Below are 19,629 nucleotides of genomic sequence, written 5' to 3'. Positions count from 1 at the left end.
GATATAATTGATGCGAGACAAAATACAACTCCACAACTTTACTAGCGCAAAAAAACCCCATCCATTTATTTTCACTTAAACAAGCAGCTGTTTTTTTTATAGGCATTAAAGCTATATAAAAATTTAACAGTGCAAATGTAAATTCTTTGCTGAAAGTTTAACCAAAAGGCATTTCCAGTAGAAATGGGCTGACATATCCTGAGTATAACCATGTATGATATCCACTGAAGTTAAAAAGAGGTGCTTTGCAACATTAAAGTGCAGTGTGCCAAATAAAAAAGTCAAATATGTATTTTTCGGACTATAAGGTGCACGGGATTATAAGGCACATTAAGCGAAACAAAGCAGTCAGATAAATCAAACTTTATTCAACTCATTCTTCTTGCTTCCTCCACTTCTGTACCATTGATTCATTAATGCTGTATTCTATCACAGCTGCTCTATTCCCATGTTGTTGCAGTATATTAATGACTAACCTCGTATTGTGGAAGGATTATCTCAGTTGTTCTCCTGACTGAAGTTTGGTCCGTTTACAGCATCCTGCCGTGCGATTGCATTTGTCCCTAACCACCAGGAACCCTCACGTTAACTTTTATCGAGGGGAAAAGTGTTAGCGTTCATCCTCCAGCTTCACTGTTTATGTTATGATGTTATGCTAACATAGCTGTGTCGCTAGCGATCACGTAGCACATCATTATATACCAGCTAGCCCAACTTCAGTAACCCTACAAACGTCACTGCTGTTTAGTTTCCTGTCTTCATTTATGTTGGAAGTGATAGCAGAGCTGTACGTTTGAATTTTTTCAGAAATCTCTCAGTCAGAACATGCTATCATGCTTAGGTAACTAGCGAAACTAGCGAGCTAACTTCCGCTAACTTCTAACTCCGTTAAATGTAATAAATTCTGTTTTCATGGATGCCTGGATGTTAAACTTCATAGTTGCACCTGGTAAAGCAGCAATGCTGATCGTTTTATTAAAGATTAAAGAATTTACAGTGATGCTGTGTGTTCGTTTGACTTTGGGACCTGAATAGGGTTGCCAACTCCCTGAGAAATAAATAAGGGACACCTCGTGGCCAGGGCCGGGCGACCCAGTTGTCTTCACCCTTCCCAGTGTGGTGAATTTTTTAGCTCTTTTTTTGTGTGTGAAATTATTATTTTTAACCATTTGACTTGAATTTGATTTAAGTAGATGCGTATTCTTTGTGATATCAACACATGGGAAACAAAAATCATTTAGCCATTTATTTTTAGCTCAAAATGACAACATTAACACAATAAAACAGGTCTCTTTCTTAAACAGAAGCCTGTCATGCTTAACTTTTGATAATAAAAGTAAATCTTTCTTTAAAAGAACTCTGTCCTGCTTAACTTAAAATTATATAAATTAATAGAAAACAATAGAAAGAAAAATATTCTTGTAACAGTGCACATTTAGTGCATTTAGTGCAATTGGCTTCAGCAGAGGCATTATTTCAGCTTTTGCTCCCGTTTGTAAACCCACTTGTTCCCATGATTACGCGTCATAACTCATCATCATTATTCATCTATGTATTACTTTTATGTATTACTCATCTATTTGTTGTAATCATCTATCCTTGCAGTTGTTTATTACACAAAATAAATTATATTATCACACTTCTGGCCACATAGCGCTGATATTCACTGCACATGCCCATTTTAACCTTAACCAGAGGGTTTAAAAACAAACAAACCAGTGTTTACCATATCTGGTTCTGCCGTGGCCTGGTAGACAAAAATTGGTTAAGGGTTCCCCGAGCTTTCACGCCCCTCATGTTCTTCATGTGCCCACCATTAGAAGCACGCCTATGGAAAAAGTGCGCCGGCACACAGTGCAGTGCGCTTTATAGGTGTTATCGTGCACTTTTCCAGCCAGGTGTTTTCCTTTTCCCATTCTTCCCTGCACTTTTGCAGCCTTTTTTTCTTTCTCTGAGAGGAACAAACATTGCTGGTCTAATGCTGGGCTCACACTGTGCGATTTTTGGCCCATTTTGAGCCGATTTTTGAGTCGTGCGACCAATTTGGTGATCGGCCCGATTTTGGCCTTCATCGTGCATCGTGTAGTATACGTGGGGTAACGAGAAGCGATTAACACCTCATGACCAGCTCCCGATCATCAATCGCTCGTGAGGGTGTCACCGCAGCCGCTCACACTGCTCACGCGCAAACACGTAAACGTCGGTGAAAAAGACGGAGCAGCACGGCTGTGCAGCGTGTGATCTGGACTCAAGCGATGGAGGCACAACTTGTAGAACTTTGGAAAGCTCATCCGAGCCTTTTCGATGTGGCATCACCAAATTATCACGACCACAACAACCGTGAAAATAGTTGGATTTACATTGCTGCTCAATCACAGCTGCCTGATCATGTTTGTCATTAGTAATTTAGCAAAGTTGATGGTGGTGTGTGTCTGTGTGAGTGAAAGACAAAGAGGGAGAGCGAGCGACAGATTTTCTGTTATAACCTTCATTTTATGGAGGCACAGTGTGACTCAGGTCGCATCAGAGCATCGGGCGGTATAGTGTGAGACCTGCATCGTGACCTACGAACTTATAACCCATGCGAGCCAATCGTGCAGTTTGAAAATCGCAGTGTTTGCCCAGCTTCAGGTGTACTGTCGTCTGAGACTTGCACCGCAGTGTCGGCGTTTGTTTCCCTGTTGGCCATGCTTTTTGTTGTGGTCATCTGTTGTCTTCCGGTATTGTCTCCGCAAGCGACCTTTCCTCAACCAATGAGATGAGCGGTAATCTGAATTGTCATACTCGAATTGTCATAAGTGTGCTGTCAGCTCATTGGTCACAAAGCAGGGGCGGGGCTGGGAATTATGTTTTCAAACAAAGCGTTAATTACATTAAAACTTATAGACTACTTTTGATTCTCACTGTATTACGGGACAAAGTGCGTCCCTTATTAGCTCAATACGGGACGTGTACTTTTGTTTCTAAATACGGGACGATTCCGTTTTTTAAGGGACGGTTGGCAACCCTATGTCGGACTAAGGTGCTCGTAAATCTGGGAGTAATCTGGGTCCTATACTCCGTCCTATTCAGGTCTAGGGTTGCCAACCGTCCCTTAAAAAACGGAATCGTATTGTTTTCTATTAATTTATATAATTTTAAGTTAAGCAGGACAGAGTTCTTTTAAAGAAAGATTTACTTTTATTATCAAAAGTTAAGCATGACAGGCTTCTGTTTAAGAAAGAGACCTGTTTTATTGTGTTAATGTTGTCATTTTGAGCTAAAAATAAATGGCTAAATGATTTTTGTTTTTGTTTCCCATGTGTTGATATCACAAAGAATACGCATCTACTTAAATCAAATTCAAGTCAAATGGTTAAAAAAAATAATTTCACACACAAAAAAAGAGCTAAAAAATTCACCACACTGGGAAGGGTGAAGACAACTGGGTCGCCCGGCCCTGGCCACGAGGTGTCCCTTATTTATTTCTCAGGGAGTTGGCAACCCTAGTCCGACAAATACGGCAATAACGACGGCCGCTTGCATGTTCTACAAAAAATGTGCTTTGTTTTGTATCTGACACCAAACACCAAACCAGTTCCACATCACAGATCTTGCAACATTTTTACAAACCAAGTTCTGGTTCATCCGTTTCACTCAACAATCGGCCATGTGCGTATGAAAACAAAGGCACTGCGCATGCGCGTTTTACCCATATTCTATTGCGATATTTCATTTTCTTATTGTTGCCTAACATTGTACCGGTATTACCGTGAACGGTATAATATGGCCCAGCCCTACCTACAGACACTTTGTAACCTACAGCAGCCAGACAACAGGACTGAAAATATATGACAGAAAGCTACGGCTTATTGAGGTTTAACCTGTATAAGCTAAAGTCATAATAATGTTGAAGATATCTTGTAAAAATGATAAAAAGAAAAAAAATTCTTACTACATAAAAAAAAGTAAACTGGGACTGTTAGTATTTTTATGTTAAGGAACAGGAAAAGTAAGTAAAAAATAAAAAATCCAAAACATGGAATTCATGGGTAGCACCTCATTATAACACACATTAGTTAAAGATTTGGGATGTATATTTATCTGTTCTTTGCTAAGCTGTAACCTAGCTTAGCTTAGCACAAAGCCTAATAATGGGGAAATTAGCTAGCACTTCTATTGAAAACTAATCAAATCCACAAGCCAGTACTTCTCTTGCTAACTGGCAAACAATGAATTTTAGAAGGATAAGTGGCATAAAGTGGTGTAACCTACCCACTGGACAGAGACAGACTCATTTTTACTGCCCGTGTTTGAGTATTTAAGCTAAACTAAGAAAATTAGCTAGCTAGCTGAAGATACAGATGAACTTTTCTACCTGTATGCACAAAAGTAACTAATTTCGCTGACATTGGATTTGCTTTATATTTTTCTTATTATCACCAGAATATCATAGAAAGACCAGAACTACGTATAAGGAAACATACATGTTGGTGCCACAAAGACTATAGACAATAGAGATAATGTCACTCTATTCTTTATAAAACTAGAGATATCGATATTGTAGTATTGCAATAAATAAATATTGCGACATTTGATTCACAGCTTATTTCTTTGCTAGAACAAGTGGACAAGAATCACAAGTAAGAGTAGTTTTGTTTGTTCTATTATTTTCAAAGTAATAATAGTAATAATACACATTTGGTGCTTTAGTGAAATAGTTTGGGGGGTTTTTCTGGGGTTTTTTGGCTAGTGTGTAAGTGTGTATACAGATTTCAGATGAACTCTGACCTTGGGTGGAGCTTTCTTGAGTAGCACCAGCAGAGCTTGAAGGACCAGATTTGAGAAACGTGGACCAATGGGCACATAGTCCAGCAAACGCTCAATGTCATCCACCACAACACAGCTCAGCTGAGACTTATAAGCATCATCAAAGACCTGAAACAAAGAGAGGTAGAGTGAAGACAGAAAGGCATTAATGCATGAGAAACAACAAGAAAACCTACAATTTTAAATGTAAACATCTGATTATTTAATGAACTGGTGTAAAGTCAAAAAGACACTGCTGCATTTACCTTTTTGATTGCCTGACACTTGGAGATCTCTGAGTGTCCAATCATCTTGTCTGGAGAGCAAATCTTGATGAAGGGGAACTGTGAGTCCTCTGCAATCTTAGCTGCCAGGGCTGTCTTTCCACTGTGGGGTGGGCCTGTTGGAATGCAAAGGGGAAGGTACAGTTTGCTGCTGATGGATGGACATTTTTCTATTAATACTCCTCACAGGGGTACTAGCTGGATGTGTTTCTGACTTCTTACCCTCCAGTAAAACAGCAACAAGTGGTGTGCGATCACTGTTCTTGGTCTGCTGTACCAGCAGCTCTCCATCATCCAGAACATGAGTGACTGGGTCGCCCCATTTGATGATGCCATTCATGATGTAGCTGGAGTAGTCTTCCTGGTTGGTACCAAATGCCTTGGAAAATTTAAAGAAGAAGTATTAGGAACATTGTTTTGCCTTTTTCATATCACTGGATTAAACTGTATTCATAACATAAGCTCATGACATCATCTCTGAAAACAGCAGAGACATACTGGTTTGATGTCATTGTTGAGGGATCCCATGAAGTCATCTCTGGTGACCTGCAGCTTCTCTGCCCTTTCCATGTCCACCTCAACTGTAGAGGTAGCCTGGAGATGAAGTCATCACATTTAAATTATGACAAATTAACGGGGCAATGTCAACTCAATCCCCTGTCATTACTAATCTGAAATATCTACAAAAAACAAAAGTCAGCAAGTTTCAGATGAGCATAAAATCGACTAAGGAAAGCAGAGGAGCTAGTGTACAGCTGTTGATTTACTGGTTGATCTATGCTCCTACCCTCATCCTTGAGCTGTGGGTAGTAGACGAAAGAATGAGGTCACTGAAATTAAGTGAAGTGCCCAGACACACTGAAGTGTGTCTGGGCACTTCACTTAATTTCAGTGACCTCATTCTCTCCCTTAGAGACAGTAATATATATGCGTTGGGTGATATAAACAATGCATTGATGCCCTAAAGCAGGGATGTCGAACTCCAGGCCTTGAGGGCCGGTGTCCTGGAGGTTTTAGATGTGTCCTTGATCCAACACAGCTGATTTAAATGGCTAAATGATCTCCTCAACATGTCTTGAAGTTCTCCAGAGGCCTGGTAATGCACTAATCATTTGATTCAGGTGTGTCGACCCAGGGTGATATCTAAAACCTGCAGGACATCGGCCCTCAAGGCCTGGAGTTCGACACCCCTGCCCTAAAGTGTATCAGTTGCTGTGGTTTGCAGTAAACTGCATTTCTTGAACAGAGACGCAAATCAGTAATTAAAATGAACTAATGAGAAAGTTGATCTCCATGATGACAACTACCTAAATTGGCAGAAAGCATATTTGTGCCATCCACTAACTTGGAGGAGGCAGGGTTTATGACCTATACTGCTGCCAGGCACCAAAACTGAAGTGACATCTTTGCTTCAGTTTTGGGGAGATGCTGTTGTCCATGGTTTTTACAGCCACTGATGTTTAAATCTGATATCTGATCTGTGTTTTAGACAAAAACTATTCACGTGGATGGTGTTTCTGCTTCGTCACTACACTGACACAGTGCTATGTATGCTTTGTGTATTGGGAAGTGCCTAGTGACCTTGATGTGCCGGTTCATGGCGGTTGACTGCGCAGCCCTGACCAGACCCTCCAGCTCTGCACCGCTGTAGTTCTTAGTTTCCGCTGCCAGTTCCTTGACGTTGACGTCGGAAGCGAGAAGGTTGAAGCTTCGCATCTTGTTGGTGTGGATGTTTAGGATCTGGACACGTCCCTTTTCATCAGGAAGACCTAGAGATTAGAATGAGGGTTAAAAAAAAGAGTAGGAAAGATCATTAGTATACAGGCTTCTATTCAGAAACATTCGAGCTGAGCTTCCAACTAGCACTAGCCGTAGACAGTATAAAAGATGGATATAGCTTCTGGGTATTAAAATGGAAGCCAACATTCAAATCCCTTAAATGTGCATTATTTGCTCCCATCAGGGAGCAATGTCTGAGGTTACAAGCAGTGTTGCCAACTTAGCGACTTTGTCGCTATATTTAGCGAGTTTTCAGACCCCCTAGCGACTTTTTTTCTAAAAAAAAGTCGCTAAAAAAAGACGTGAAAGACATTACAAAAAACAATAATTGCTAAAAAAAATTTAATTTGTAGTTCTAAATAAATTCTAAATGCATTTAGGACGTTTTTTGCTCACTTTATGTCAGCAGCGTAGGTTACAATTACATTAGCATGACCAATTATGCAAATTAGGTGATGACGTCATTTAGCGACTTCTAGCGACTTTTAGGACAACCAATAGCGATTTTCCTTACTGAGGAGTTGGCAACACTGGTTACAAGAAGAGCTGCAAGTCTTTGGGAGAACAACCTTCTTTCTTAACTCTCAAAAGACCTTCCTACTGAGTTCATGGTCTCAGTCACTCATACTGAATTAAAAATTAAGTCGGTTTTATAAGTCTTGGTCATACTCTTGTATGACCAAGATGGCAACAGTAACAATACTCATTTCGTTGCTTGAGAAAGGGTCATCAAAAACCAGTGGGTGAAAGCACAGTAGCTACTGTCTCTGGGCACTAGCTTGCTTAATGTGCTAATATTAACTAGCTAACAGAAATGCTTTAGCTACTGATTAGAGACACTTTAATGAAGCTTATGCCCCAAACATCATACTTTTTACGGTGCTGACTGAATTACATGGGTGCTACTGAGTACCAATTCACACTAAATCCATTGGTATCAAATTTTAGCAGCAGAGAGAGTTTGTATTTTGCAATAGACCCTGTGCACGAGAAAATGCTAACTTCCTGTTTTAAGACCGGATGTAGGGTTGTACATTTCCGATAGCTTTATTTTGCAGTCAATTGCTACTGTGAAGGTGGACTCCAAAATCATGTCCAAAACTCGAAAACGGAAAGATTACGTTAAGTTACAAAGAGCAGAGGGTGGGAACACTCACCATTGCTGTGTCATAAAAAAATCTAATGATCAATTTTGATGTTTGAAGAGCGTAGCTCGATTGTTTGTTTACATCAGCGGTCTCCAACCTTTTTTGCGCCACGGACCGGTTTATGCCCGACAATATTTTCACGGACCGGCCTTTAAGGTGTCGCGGATAAATACAACAAAATAAAACTAGTACCGGTACCGAAAAAAAGAAGATTTATTCATAACACACGTGAAAAGACCCAGGAAAACCGAGTTAACGATAAAAACGATAACAAAATAACGCTGAAAACTGATAAAAACCTTGAAAACGATACATTTCACACCTGAGCCTCAACTCTCGCGGCCCGGTACCAAACGACTCACGGACCGGTACCGGTCCGAGGCCCGGGGGTTGGGGACCGCTGGTTTGTCGATTGTTTGTTTACATCACTCAACACAAGCAGAAGCACATCTCTGTATAGTGACAGTTATTATGATTTAAACAGGCAAATGTCCAGCATTCAAACTACAGGTGAACAATAGTCAAAGCCATATGTTTCCCTGTTATGTTGATATCAGTACACACCTACACAGCATGTCAACAAACTGGAAAAAAAGCCACAGGATATAAAAAAAAATACATGAATGATTGCAGGTAAGGGTCTCTATATATTAGTATTTACAAAGGGTTACGACTTATCTTCACAATTACAGTGGTCCCTCGCTATAACGCGGTTCACCTTTTGCAGCCTCGCTGTTTCGCAGATTCTTTTAGTGCAATTTTGCATGCTTTTTTTTTTAAGCGCATTGTGTTCTGCGTCCCGATCGGCTGTAGATCACTGTCGATCTCCTCCATGCCGTGCCGTGCTGTCCTGTACAGTACAGAATCGCTACATCGATCACTAGCAGTGTGACTCTGAAGTGCTGTAATGTACGTTTGTAAGTTTCTCCCCAACAAACACAACAATGTCGATGAAGGCACCTGCGGTAGCACCCAAAAGGCAGAGGAAGATGCTAACCATCACAAAAAGTTGGACTTCTGGACATGCTAAAGGAAGGTAGAAGTTATCGTTTTTTGTTTTTTTTTACCATATAAGGTGGACTATAAGGTGCATTAAGCTTAAATTAAGCAATTAAGCTCAAAGTTAAATTCGTTAGTTCTAAAATCTGTCATTATTATTTATAGAGAAACAAATATACTGTAGGTTTATTTCTCAAATAAATGTTTGGGACTGAAAACAGGTTTTGATCTTTGGTTTCATTCTGTAATGGACTTTTTGTAATGGACAGTGTGAAACTGTTCATGCATGTCTAAGAAAAGTGCATAAAGTTTGTAGTGATGGGTTTTAGTCCTAAAACATCTAAAATAACTGTAAAAAATAAAGCTGGCTACTTCTCAGATTTCACCTGTCGCTGGTTATTTTTAGAACATAACACCTGCGATAAACGAGGGAACTCTATATACAAAATACCGAGAAATTTCAATCCTTTCTCTCTTTTGCTCTGAGGCGCGAGGGAAAAATATCGACAGGTCGATGAACATCATCTACAGATATATTCGGCAAATGCTCAAGACATCTTGAGAAATGTAAATCGCTTCTTGATTCGTCCATTTGGTTGACTTTTTTTTGGAAAACCCCACCGTAAACAAGCTGCGAATATCACACCGGAAACGAAGCGCCCTACAGGAGTTTAACCACCGGAAGTAGCATATGCTAAGGCGCACATAGTCTATTGCTCAATAAAAAAAAAAGAAAAATAAATAGCAGCAGAGTTAACATCTGAGTTAAAGGGAGAAAGAAACCATGGCAACACATCTAATCTGTGGAAACACCGAGTTCACCGAAGGACCTGCTGCTAACTGCAGTATGTCTGATGCTAACTAGATTTATAAAGAGGGGTCTAGTAGGATCAGGGCCATGAGCTATAGACAGGAGAAACAGGGACTACTTTTTCTGGATAAAGTTGTTCCATTTGGCATGCACACTGTGTTCTTGTTCAGAGTAACAAAGACGCTGTTTTTTGGAAGAGGAGCTGCGTTTGGATTTTCAAAATGTTATTCAATTAAATGGAAAAAAAAAAGAAGATTATGTTAACGTGGCATGCCTCTACATACCATCAGGAGAAAGCCAGGACAGTACATTCATTTAAAGAAGAAACATTTTTTCCAACACTGATTTTCCTGCCACAATATGTACTTTGTACTGTGACGTCTTATCGGCCGAGTATAATAAAATGTGTTTGTGTCATTCAGAAGCTTAAAGGTGGTTGCCTTATTTTCCATTTACCTCAATGATTGGATAAGCCCGGGTTTACAGTAATACCACTACTGCAGCCACAAAACCACAAACTCTGAAATAATCCACGTGTAATCCAGTTTATATGCCAGCAAAATATCATCCTGGTTCTGCTGTGGAAATGATGCTATTTGGATTTAGCTGACATTTTAATGGTTTGGATTAATGGTGCCCCACCTTATAGCCATTTAAACGAGCACACTGCATCACATTTTACTCCACGTGTGCCTGAGACTTGTACCCAAATGAGAAAATGCAATCTCACCGATTTCCATTTTCACCTCAAACCTGCCGGGTCTCATCAGGGCGTCATCTATCAAGTCAGGCCTGTTGGTCATACCTGGAGAGAAGGAGCGAAGGCGAGATAACTGTGAACCCAGAAGAATTCATGCTGTTAAAGATGCTACGCTGCATTAACTAAATTTATTGTTTAATATGGATAAAATGGTTTTCCCAGCTTTCATGGAAATAAAAAAATGATTGTTGTTGACTCATATAGGCCTTATGTGTTCGAACGTAAGGGACCATTACACATATTTCAAAGCTAACAATGGGTTCAGTCATTTCCTCTGATGCTACTTACCAATGACCAAGATGTTGTTAAGCTGCTCCACGCCGTCAATCTTGGACAGAAGCTGGTTGACGACAGTGTCGTGCACGCCTGTGCTGCTGGCGCCCGTTCCTCTCTGCTTGCAGATGGCGTCCAGCTCGTCAAAGATAATGATGTGAAGGCCACTGTTAGCGCCCAGCTGAAAGTCCGAATAACTTTGTAAGTTGTGTATTTATTTTTAGCTTAATACAAGTACAGAAAAAAACCACCAAGTATTACTTACCCTCTTCTGCTCCTCCTCAGCCTCGGCGAACAGTTTGCGGATGTTAGCCTCAGACTCTCCCACGTACTTGTTCAGGATCTCTGGGCCGTTGACGACCTTCGGCTCGCGGGCGTTGAGCATCTTGCCAATCTGCCTGGCCATCAGCGTTTTGCCACATCCTGGTGGTCCAAACAGCATGATGCCCTTCACGTGCTTGCAGCCTGGAAGAAGGAAAGTTGACGGCATGATGAATGTTAAAGGGACAGAGGCAGAGAGGAAGAAGGAAAGAAGAAGAAAAGGCAGACGTAAAAAAAAGAAAGAGATGGGGCAGGAAAGACAAGGGGAACGACACTGAAGATGTCAGATGATGCCAGACAAGCTAGGAAGTTGTCCAATGTGTTCAGTGCCACAGGGAGGAGACGATTCATAAAATGGGCTGTAAAATCAATATAATGCTTATTTTCTGTGTGTATCATGAATAAAATAAAGGGTATGGTACAGGCTCTGTGGCTTTGTTCTTTCACTCTGTTATTGCAGTATATATTATTTTTTATTAGCATGGGGAATACACACAGTACATACAACATGCTGAGGTTTTCCCAGCAATGTTTGATCCATAACAAGCCACAAGCTGCTTATGTTGCATTTTTTAGGTCTTGCAAAAACAATAGAAACATACATTTTCTCACCATCAGCCCATTAAGGAATGGGGAAGATGCAAGAACTACTCCAAGAAAGACAATCACTGTAGCTTAGTACAAATGAGAGAGCTTCCTCACCCATCTGCTCCACAATGTCTGGGGGAAAGACTCGGGAGGCAAAGGCTCTGCGGAAAATGTCTGAGAATTCCTTGTCCAGACCACCAATTCCCATCTTTTCAAAGTTCCAGTCTGGGTTGATGATTGTCTGTCGTGCCTCCTTGGTCTTTGCCTTGCCTGTTAAAACATAAAGGGGAACGATTCTCAGATATAAGGAAAAGTCAGTGAGGGAAAAAAGCATTGAAGCTTTTCTTGTGGGCAGAGGAGCTGCAGAAAAATGCTTTTTCCTGAGAATGTGTTCTTGCTGCCATCTTGTGGAGCACTTGTATTTATGCCGACATGAATTGTTAGTACAGCTTGAATTTGCCTGTGTTTGCAAAGCGTTTTTTTTTTGGTTCATGCTTGCTATGAGCAGACTACAGGACAGAACGTACCGACTAGTGTGAGGGATGAATTCTCAGCCTTCTCAAAGATCACCTGGCTGTTGCCCACCATCAGACCGACGTCGATCTGTCAGAGATGAGAGTTAGGGTCAATAGCATAAGGATTCGCTTGTATTTTAGTCACATGCTAAATAATCATGGTTTCACAAACCAGAAGATGTTGCTTTTCAAATCAACTGCTGCCACTAAATTTTAGCCATTTAGTTCTTCTATAAAATGTTTTTCACTGGGGTATACCACGTAGGTGAGAACTGAGAAAGATATAAATGTGAATGTAACCCCAACCCTACCTATTAGCTTAACATTTAAACCCAACAGGTCATTGTTGACTCCTCTCGAGTTGGGGTAGGGTTAATGTCCACTGTTTTTAAACTATTTTGCCTATAAAGCATGTGGCTTAACTGTCTGAGGTCTAAGTTGTCATCAGTGATGCTATCAGAACATATAAACTCTTTTTAAAAACTCCTGAGTTTTAGGGTTACAGTTGGACGTTAGGGCTGGGGCTGTTACTGATGCCAATGCAGAGCTCACAAGTTTAAAAAGCTATATTTCGATAGGTATTAGGACATCTGCCAGGATAAAATCTGTTGTATTTATTTACTTCTCAAATCTGTGGTGATTATTGACACAAATTGCCATCCATTACCCAGAGATCACTCTTCTTCCACTTATCTTTTACATTTCTGATAATACATCCCTGCCTCTCCTCCCATTAAAACATTAGCTGGGAGAGATCTCCTGAATGTCAGTATTCTGTGATATCCGGTGGAGACAACATAAGAGCGTAAAAGCACAGATACAGGCAGATAAATACAGCAATTACAGCACATAAAAGAGATGCTACAAACAATAAGTGGATTACGCCTCACATGAATCCAAACAGGAAGCCAAAGTCAAAGAAAAAAAGTCCTTATTCTTTGTTATGTTGAGTCACATGCTGGATAAAGGTCTAACCCAGGGGTCAGCAAGTGTATTTTATTTATGTTAGTTCTTTTTTAACTTGTAGTTCTAAATTGGAAGATTATTGTGATATTGAAATATAAAAATAAAATTATTTTATTATTTTTTCATTGCTCAAAATAAGCGTCACACTCGCGGAAGCAGGTGTACCCGCCGAAACGCCGTGCATTTATCGAGACTTTCAACCACAGGGAGGCCAGTTATGGATCTTCGGATCCACATCGTCAGCAGCTCCACCGTGAACTATGTTAAAAACAAACAGCGCTCACGCCTCACAGACGACAGCTTACAGTCCTGCGTAAAGATGAAAGTGACTTCGTACAGCCCCGATCTGCAGACGCTGTGCGCAGAGGTTCAGGAGCAGAAGTCTTATTGTAAATGGTAAATGGACTGGTTCTTATATAGCGCTTTTCTACTCATCTGAGCACTCAAAGCGCATTGTAAACATATCACAGCAGACCCGACGATGTTTGCATGAACACGCTTTTCAGCATCTCTTTATTGACCACTTTTCACACACGGTTGCTGTACGCATACAGCCGGCTGTAGCTTTGCAGCTCACAGCCCGACACACACCAACAGCAGAGAGAGCACAGACTTTAAGGCGGTGAGGCGTGATTGCGGGTGCCGCTCAGGTGCGTCCGCCTCCCCTGCAGCGGCGCTGCAGACCACGCCCCGCCACACACATTAACCTGGTAAAATACATATTTAGGCAGAATTTTGCAAATATCTATTTTTCAATTTTTTAGCAGCATAGTGCTTTTTTCCAATTAGTTTTTAAAAGTCAGGTCAAAACTCCAAAAGCACAAAGGCGATATAACAGTTTTTGTTTGCTGGATCATTTTAGTTCAGCTTTCTTTCCTTTTGTTATATTTCTTTAAGAGTTCAAAATGTGTTAATTGCATAAATAAAATTTTCTCTGTAGCACTTCAAGGATTTCATAAGCAGCACACCTTAGTTGTTCACACAAAGCATAAAAGTAAAAAACAATAACAGTGTTATCTTCATTTTAGATGTCAGAAAGTATTTGCGGCTCCCAGTGTTTTCTTTTGCGTGGAAACCGGCTCCAAACGGCGCTTTGGGTGTTAAAGGTTGTGACACCTGGTCTAACCACGAGGTAAATTCATGGACCTGCTTTGTGTATACCAGCGCAAGCGTTAGCTAACAGGCTTAGCTTAGCGACCATAGCCTATCAGTAACATAGGACAACGTTAACGGTTCAGATCATGGGGAACTTTATTAGTTTGATTTTTGAACTTGCTAGGAATTCTGTGGTTGTTGTGCAGATTCCCACAAACCTGCCCCAGTGATTACATGTAGTTTTACCTTCGGGCACCATCAAAACAACTTTGTTCTAGAATTGCTTTTGTTTTTAAAAGATGTACTTTCCAAAAACACATGTAGTAAAAGGTAGAAGCCATACAGCAGCAGCTTCTTGCTTGCACTGGTGCATTCTTTCAGAGTCATTGTGGTAACATTTTCATATCTAATTGTTTCCTGTCAGAGTCAAATCTTTAGCTTTGACTCTCCAGCACCTGTAGCTACACTTTATCTCAAAGTCATGGAGACGTGATGTAGAATCAGCTGGATTCATGTTTTACTTTGCCTCCATCCCTTTATTCCCAACCAGTCATGACAGATGGCTGCTGCTCTTTGACCCTGGTTCTGCTGAAGGTTTCTTCCAGTTAAAATGGAGTTTTTCCTTTCCACCTAAACCAAGTGCTTGCTCAAAGGGGGTCGTCTGATTGTTAGGGTTGCTTCTGTATTACTGTAGGGTTTTTACCTTGTGGTAAAAACCCATCTTGACATAACTGCTGTTATGATTTGATATGAACTGTATTATATATATATATATATATATATATATATATATATATATATATATATATATATATATATATATATATATATATATGTCATGTATATTCACTCAGAGTCTTATGACATCAAAAACATCCCATTACAAAAACCCTGTTGGTGACAAAGGTCGGGAATGACCATGTCTCATTTTTTTCTTTTTTTTTTGCATTTCCAAACAACAACAGTGGAAGCTCATTTTCCTCCTCAGTCACCTGGTCTATGAGCGGAGCTACTATGGCAGCGGTAAGTTCCAATTTGGGAATGATCACAGGTTTGAGTTTATTAATTGCTTAACTCTTCAAGGATCTTTGTGTCCCATCCAAGCCTCATTCAAGTTAGTTTTTGTGGGATTAGCTTTAATGTGGATGACGATGAATAATAAATGGAGCTCACATCAAAAGTGAACTCTCTTGGTGAGAGTTTTGTCTCTTAAATTGAAAATAAATTGAAACAGGTTTGTTTCAGTATAACATTGTATGGCTGGAGATCTTTCAACAGGTCTGGCATCGCTATTAAAGTCCAGATACTTGTTCTTCTTTATTATCGTCTCTTTAGGTACTGAAAGGTTAATGGTTCTGCTTTTACTGAGCAAGGTGTTTAACTTGAAGTCATTGTTACCACACAGTGTTGATTGTGTGCAAGTTTCAGTTCCTCCCCTTCATCCACTACTTATTTAGGAAGATGCCCAGTTAAAAATGATTGAATGCTTTTCTATTTATTCAATCCACACTGTCTTGTGCACATTGCAGGGAAAAGGTCTGCACACTATAAACAGGAGAGGATATGACACCAGAGCTGCAGCATCTTCTACTTTTCTAACACACAGTTGTGATCGCCACAAGAATCTGAGAAGAATCTGGGTGAGTTGTATGGCTTTGCAATATACTTCAGTCACTATCTTGGGGCAGTAGGTGTGTCAGGGTTCCTGGGTCATCGACCCAGTGCTTTCGGTTTTGTTCAGGTTCCACACCACGCCTGACAGAATGACACGACCCGTGCCACGAAGACACGACTGGAACCCAGCGGACTCGGACCTTTTTGAGTGGCAGGAGGCAGCGCTCTCCTTGTGGGCGGAAAAGCTCAAGGAGAGACAGCGGCTCTTCGCGGAGCGAGAGCACGTCTTCGAGGGCACTCGCTTGGCTCTGGGCGGGCCTCGGAGACGCCGCATTCACCCAACTGCTACCTCCCATGCACCGGAGCATCTGCCGTGGAGAGTGGACGTTTCGCGCCACACTTCGGCGGCTCCCCCTCTCGCGGATCCGCTCCCCGCTCACATGTCACCTGCCTCATTCGCCGGACCCTCCACTTCGCCACGGCACAGGGGCTATGCCTCCCACCTCGGCTCAACAGAGGCTCCCGCACCAGAGGCTCGGCTGTGTACCCCGCCCACTTCCTCTTCCCGGAGAAAGCGGGGCACACGCCGCCATAACACGGACTATTTTCAACAACTCCCGGTGGTGAGTTCCGGTAACTGTTTTCCACCCTCCTCATTTGACTCTTCACCCAGATTCACCGCCGACTCATGGGGAGTTTCCCTCCTGGATGATGTAGACTGGGAAGATTTTTTTCTGCTGTGCTCCCGCAAAGACTGTAAATCGTGGTGGCAGAAAAACCAGACCAAACCCTGATAAACCTGCCTGTGTCACACACCCGGTCACTATTTCCACACCCGTCACTCAGCCATTTCCCACCAGCACGGCAGCCCAGATTCGGCCTTCCTCCTCAGCCATTTCATCACCTCAGATGACTAGGGCCCAGCCTACACCCACACCAGTACCAGCTCCCAGGAGGAGGGCAGCTGCGACGCAGCCTACCTCCACATCCGCTCTTGTTTCCCGGGTGGGGGTGACTGGTGTCCAGCCACCTCCCGTGCCTGTCCCAGCACCCAGGCTGAGGGCAGCCTCAATCCAGCCTGGCCTCCCTAGAGGCTTGGAAGAGCTAACCGGTTCACCTACTACTTCACCTCTTCATCCACCTCCTGATCCAGTCTTTCACGCCCTCGCACTGTCCCTGGTTAGGCTAGCTGAGGTGTCCCCTGCTCAGGCACCAGCTTTACTAGCCCAGGCTGTAGCTCTATCTCCTTCGCTAGCTCAGTCTGTAGCTCATCCATTAGCCTCCTCAGTCCAGTCAGTTCACTCGCCTGCTCTCCAGTCTCCTCCTGCCCTCCAGTCCCCTGTAGTCCAGTCTGTCCAGTCTGTAGTCCAGTCAGTCCAGTCGTCCCCTGTAGCTCAGCGTCCTGTTCTCCAGTCGCCTCCCGTCCAGTCAGTCCAGTCTCTCATCCACCACCCTGTTCAGTTCCCAGACCTGCAGCCACAGCACCCAGAGCCAGCTGTGAGCCCTCCTGCTCTTCAGCCAGGGGCCTCCGCGCCCGCTGGCCCTAAAGCTGTGGCTCCGTCACCCCCGGCTCCCATGCCGTCGCCTGGTCCAGCCTCAGCCTCGGCGTCGGCCTCTGCTTCGCCTGGTCCTGTGGCTGCCGCGCCGTCGCCCCAGCCACGTGCTGGACGCCTTCGCTGGCGCAGCCGCCCACCGGACCAGCTCAGCGGCCGCCGCCGCCTTCCTCGCGGCCGCCCACCGGACCAGCTCAGCGGCCGCCTTCTTCGCAGCCGCCCGCCTGAACTGTCTCGTCTCGGCCGCCGCCGCCTTCCTCGCGGCCGCCCGCCTGAACTGTCTCGTCTCGGCCGCCGCCGCCTTCTTCGCAGCCGCCCGCCTGAACTGTCTCGTCTCGGCCGCCGCCGCCTTCTTCGCAGCCGCCCGCCTGAACTGTCTCGTCTCGGCCGCCGCCGCCTTCCTCGCGGCCGCCTGAACTGTCTCGCCTCGGCCGCCGGCCACGCGGCCGCCCGCCTGAACTGTTTCTGTTTTGGACTCCGTCCCTCCGTCCTGGGCCCCCTCCGCCCGCCCTGTTCTGGTTTTTCTTTCTTTTTGGCCGTCGGGTGCCGGCCTTTGGAGGGGGGGGTACTGTCAGGGTTCCTGGGTCATCGACCCAGTGCTTTCGGTTTTGTTCAGGTTCAGTTTATTTTGCCACTGCCTGTTTCACTTCCTGTTTGTTCCTGTGTCAGCTCGTCTCGTGCCATTAGCCAGATTATGTTCAGCTGTGTACTCACCGGTCTCTCATTATCATCCTCATCAGTCTGTGTATTTAAGTCTTCTGTTTCTACTCGTTCTTTGTCGTGTCATTGATGTTGATGTTATGTCGTCGTTTCCGCCAGCCAGTCAGCCACTCAGTCCGTTCGTCCTTCCTTCGTTCATTCATTCAGTCAGTCGTCCAGCCAGCCATTTCCTACCTCTGTTCTGTTTGCTCACGCCATCACAATAAACACCAGTCTTCACCTACCTGTGAGTCCTGCGTTTGGGTTCCTTCTTCCTCGCCCCCACACCACGCCTGACAAGGTGCAGTGGGTCAGAGTGTTGTTGGGGAAAAAGTCGACCCAATATTGCCCCAGTGTGTCACGAGTGTGAACAGGTGAATGTGACTTGTAGTTTAAGACATTTTCAAACCAAAAAGTCTAGAAAAAAAGTAAAAGAATTTAAATGCACTACATTTAATTCAATAACTGCTGTTCTGCAGAAACACTTTAATTTTAAAGCTTTGTTTAGCACTTTGTTTTCTCTCAGTGAGATCCTCTTTAATCTTTATATCCCTAAATAGCCAGTCCCAGGGCTGGACTGGGACAGAAAATCGTCCCGGGCATTTTGACTAGAGACCGGCCCACCAAAAATGTGACGTCATTCAGGGGTAAAACCGCAAAGGATTCTGGGAACTTGTGGCAAGCGGTACTAGCGCATGCAGGCTTTCAATTGAACTCAGTTACACAGCGATAAAAAGAAACACAAAAAATGGCAAGAAACTGTTGTATTATTAACTGCAACAGCCGGTGTTGTGCCAAAAAGTGATTGCTCGTATTTAAACTGCTATAAGTAACTTGTTGGGCTATAATGTGAAACATATGTCAAATGCATCCCTCATGGATGACATAAAGTCATATTGAGCTACAAACAACATTAGTGTAACAAGGTAGAAGCCGCAATCAGTCTTTGGCAGTGACTTTTATATAACCTTTATTTATGTCGTTAAAAAAAAGTCTAATTAACATTAAAAATGTCTTTTGTAAGAAGTAGTTGGACAGCAGAAATGGCTCAAATATTACAATAGTTCTGTAAAAATATTTAAAGTGGGGATAAAGGAGCGGATTGGTTATAATGTAAGTACAATAACACAGAGTTGTAAAGATACTTGAAAAAACAGATAATTTTTTAATTCCATATATAGCCCCTTTGTAAACGCTGTTCACCGAAGTCTATTTACCAACATAGATATTACACATAAAAAATACACGCAAACATTGGAAATCAGTTTTTGGCACAACACCTGTTGCATGACAGCCACGGGAAGCCGACGGGTAAAGAGATCGGTTGTTATCGGAGAAACTGTTTAAGCCATGTTTCCGAAGTAACAAAGAGCCGATGGATGGTCTATAAGATTGCTAAACAAGGGGGAGGGTGCATCCGACCTCCTCGGCTGTAA

At 42.8% G+C, this 19,629-nt stretch overlaps 1 protein-coding gene across 3 annotated transcripts in view; it reads right to left on the bottom strand.

Moving 5' to 3' along the window:
- Nucleotides 1-19,629, bottom strand: part of nsfa (N-ethylmaleimide-sensitive factor a) — a 71,906-nt gene that overhangs the window by 5,268 nt on the left and 47,009 nt on the right. For all 3 annotated transcript variants that reach the window (XM_085157378.1, XM_085157376.1, XM_085157377.1), the window contains 10 exons: nucleotides 12,279-12,354; nucleotides 11,866-12,021; nucleotides 11,108-11,307; nucleotides 10,858-11,023; nucleotides 10,540-10,614; nucleotides 6,654-6,841; nucleotides 5,571-5,666; nucleotides 5,295-5,451; nucleotides 5,055-5,188; nucleotides 4,771-4,917 (listed from right to left, as the gene is read on the bottom strand). In XM_085157378.1, coding sequence (XP_085013504.1) covers nucleotides 4,771-4,917; nucleotides 5,055-5,188; nucleotides 5,295-5,451; nucleotides 5,571-5,666; nucleotides 6,654-6,841; nucleotides 10,540-10,614; nucleotides 10,858-11,023; nucleotides 11,108-11,307; nucleotides 11,866-12,021; nucleotides 12,279-12,354 — 1,395 coding nt within the window. The remainder of the gene's footprint in view (nucleotides 1-4,770; nucleotides 4,918-5,054; nucleotides 5,189-5,294; nucleotides 5,452-5,570; nucleotides 5,667-6,653; nucleotides 6,842-10,539; nucleotides 10,615-10,857; nucleotides 11,024-11,107; nucleotides 11,308-11,865; nucleotides 12,022-12,278; nucleotides 12,355-19,629) is intronic.

The sequence above is a fragment of the Neolamprologus multifasciatus genome, chromosome 4, assembly GCF_963576455.1.
Source record: "Neolamprologus multifasciatus chromosome 4, fNeoMul1.2, whole genome shotgun sequence".
Classification (NCBI taxonomy): Eukaryota; Metazoa; Chordata; class Actinopteri; order Cichliformes; family Cichlidae; genus Neolamprologus; species Neolamprologus multifasciatus.
This window is presented reverse-complemented; position numbering and strand designations above follow the sequence as displayed.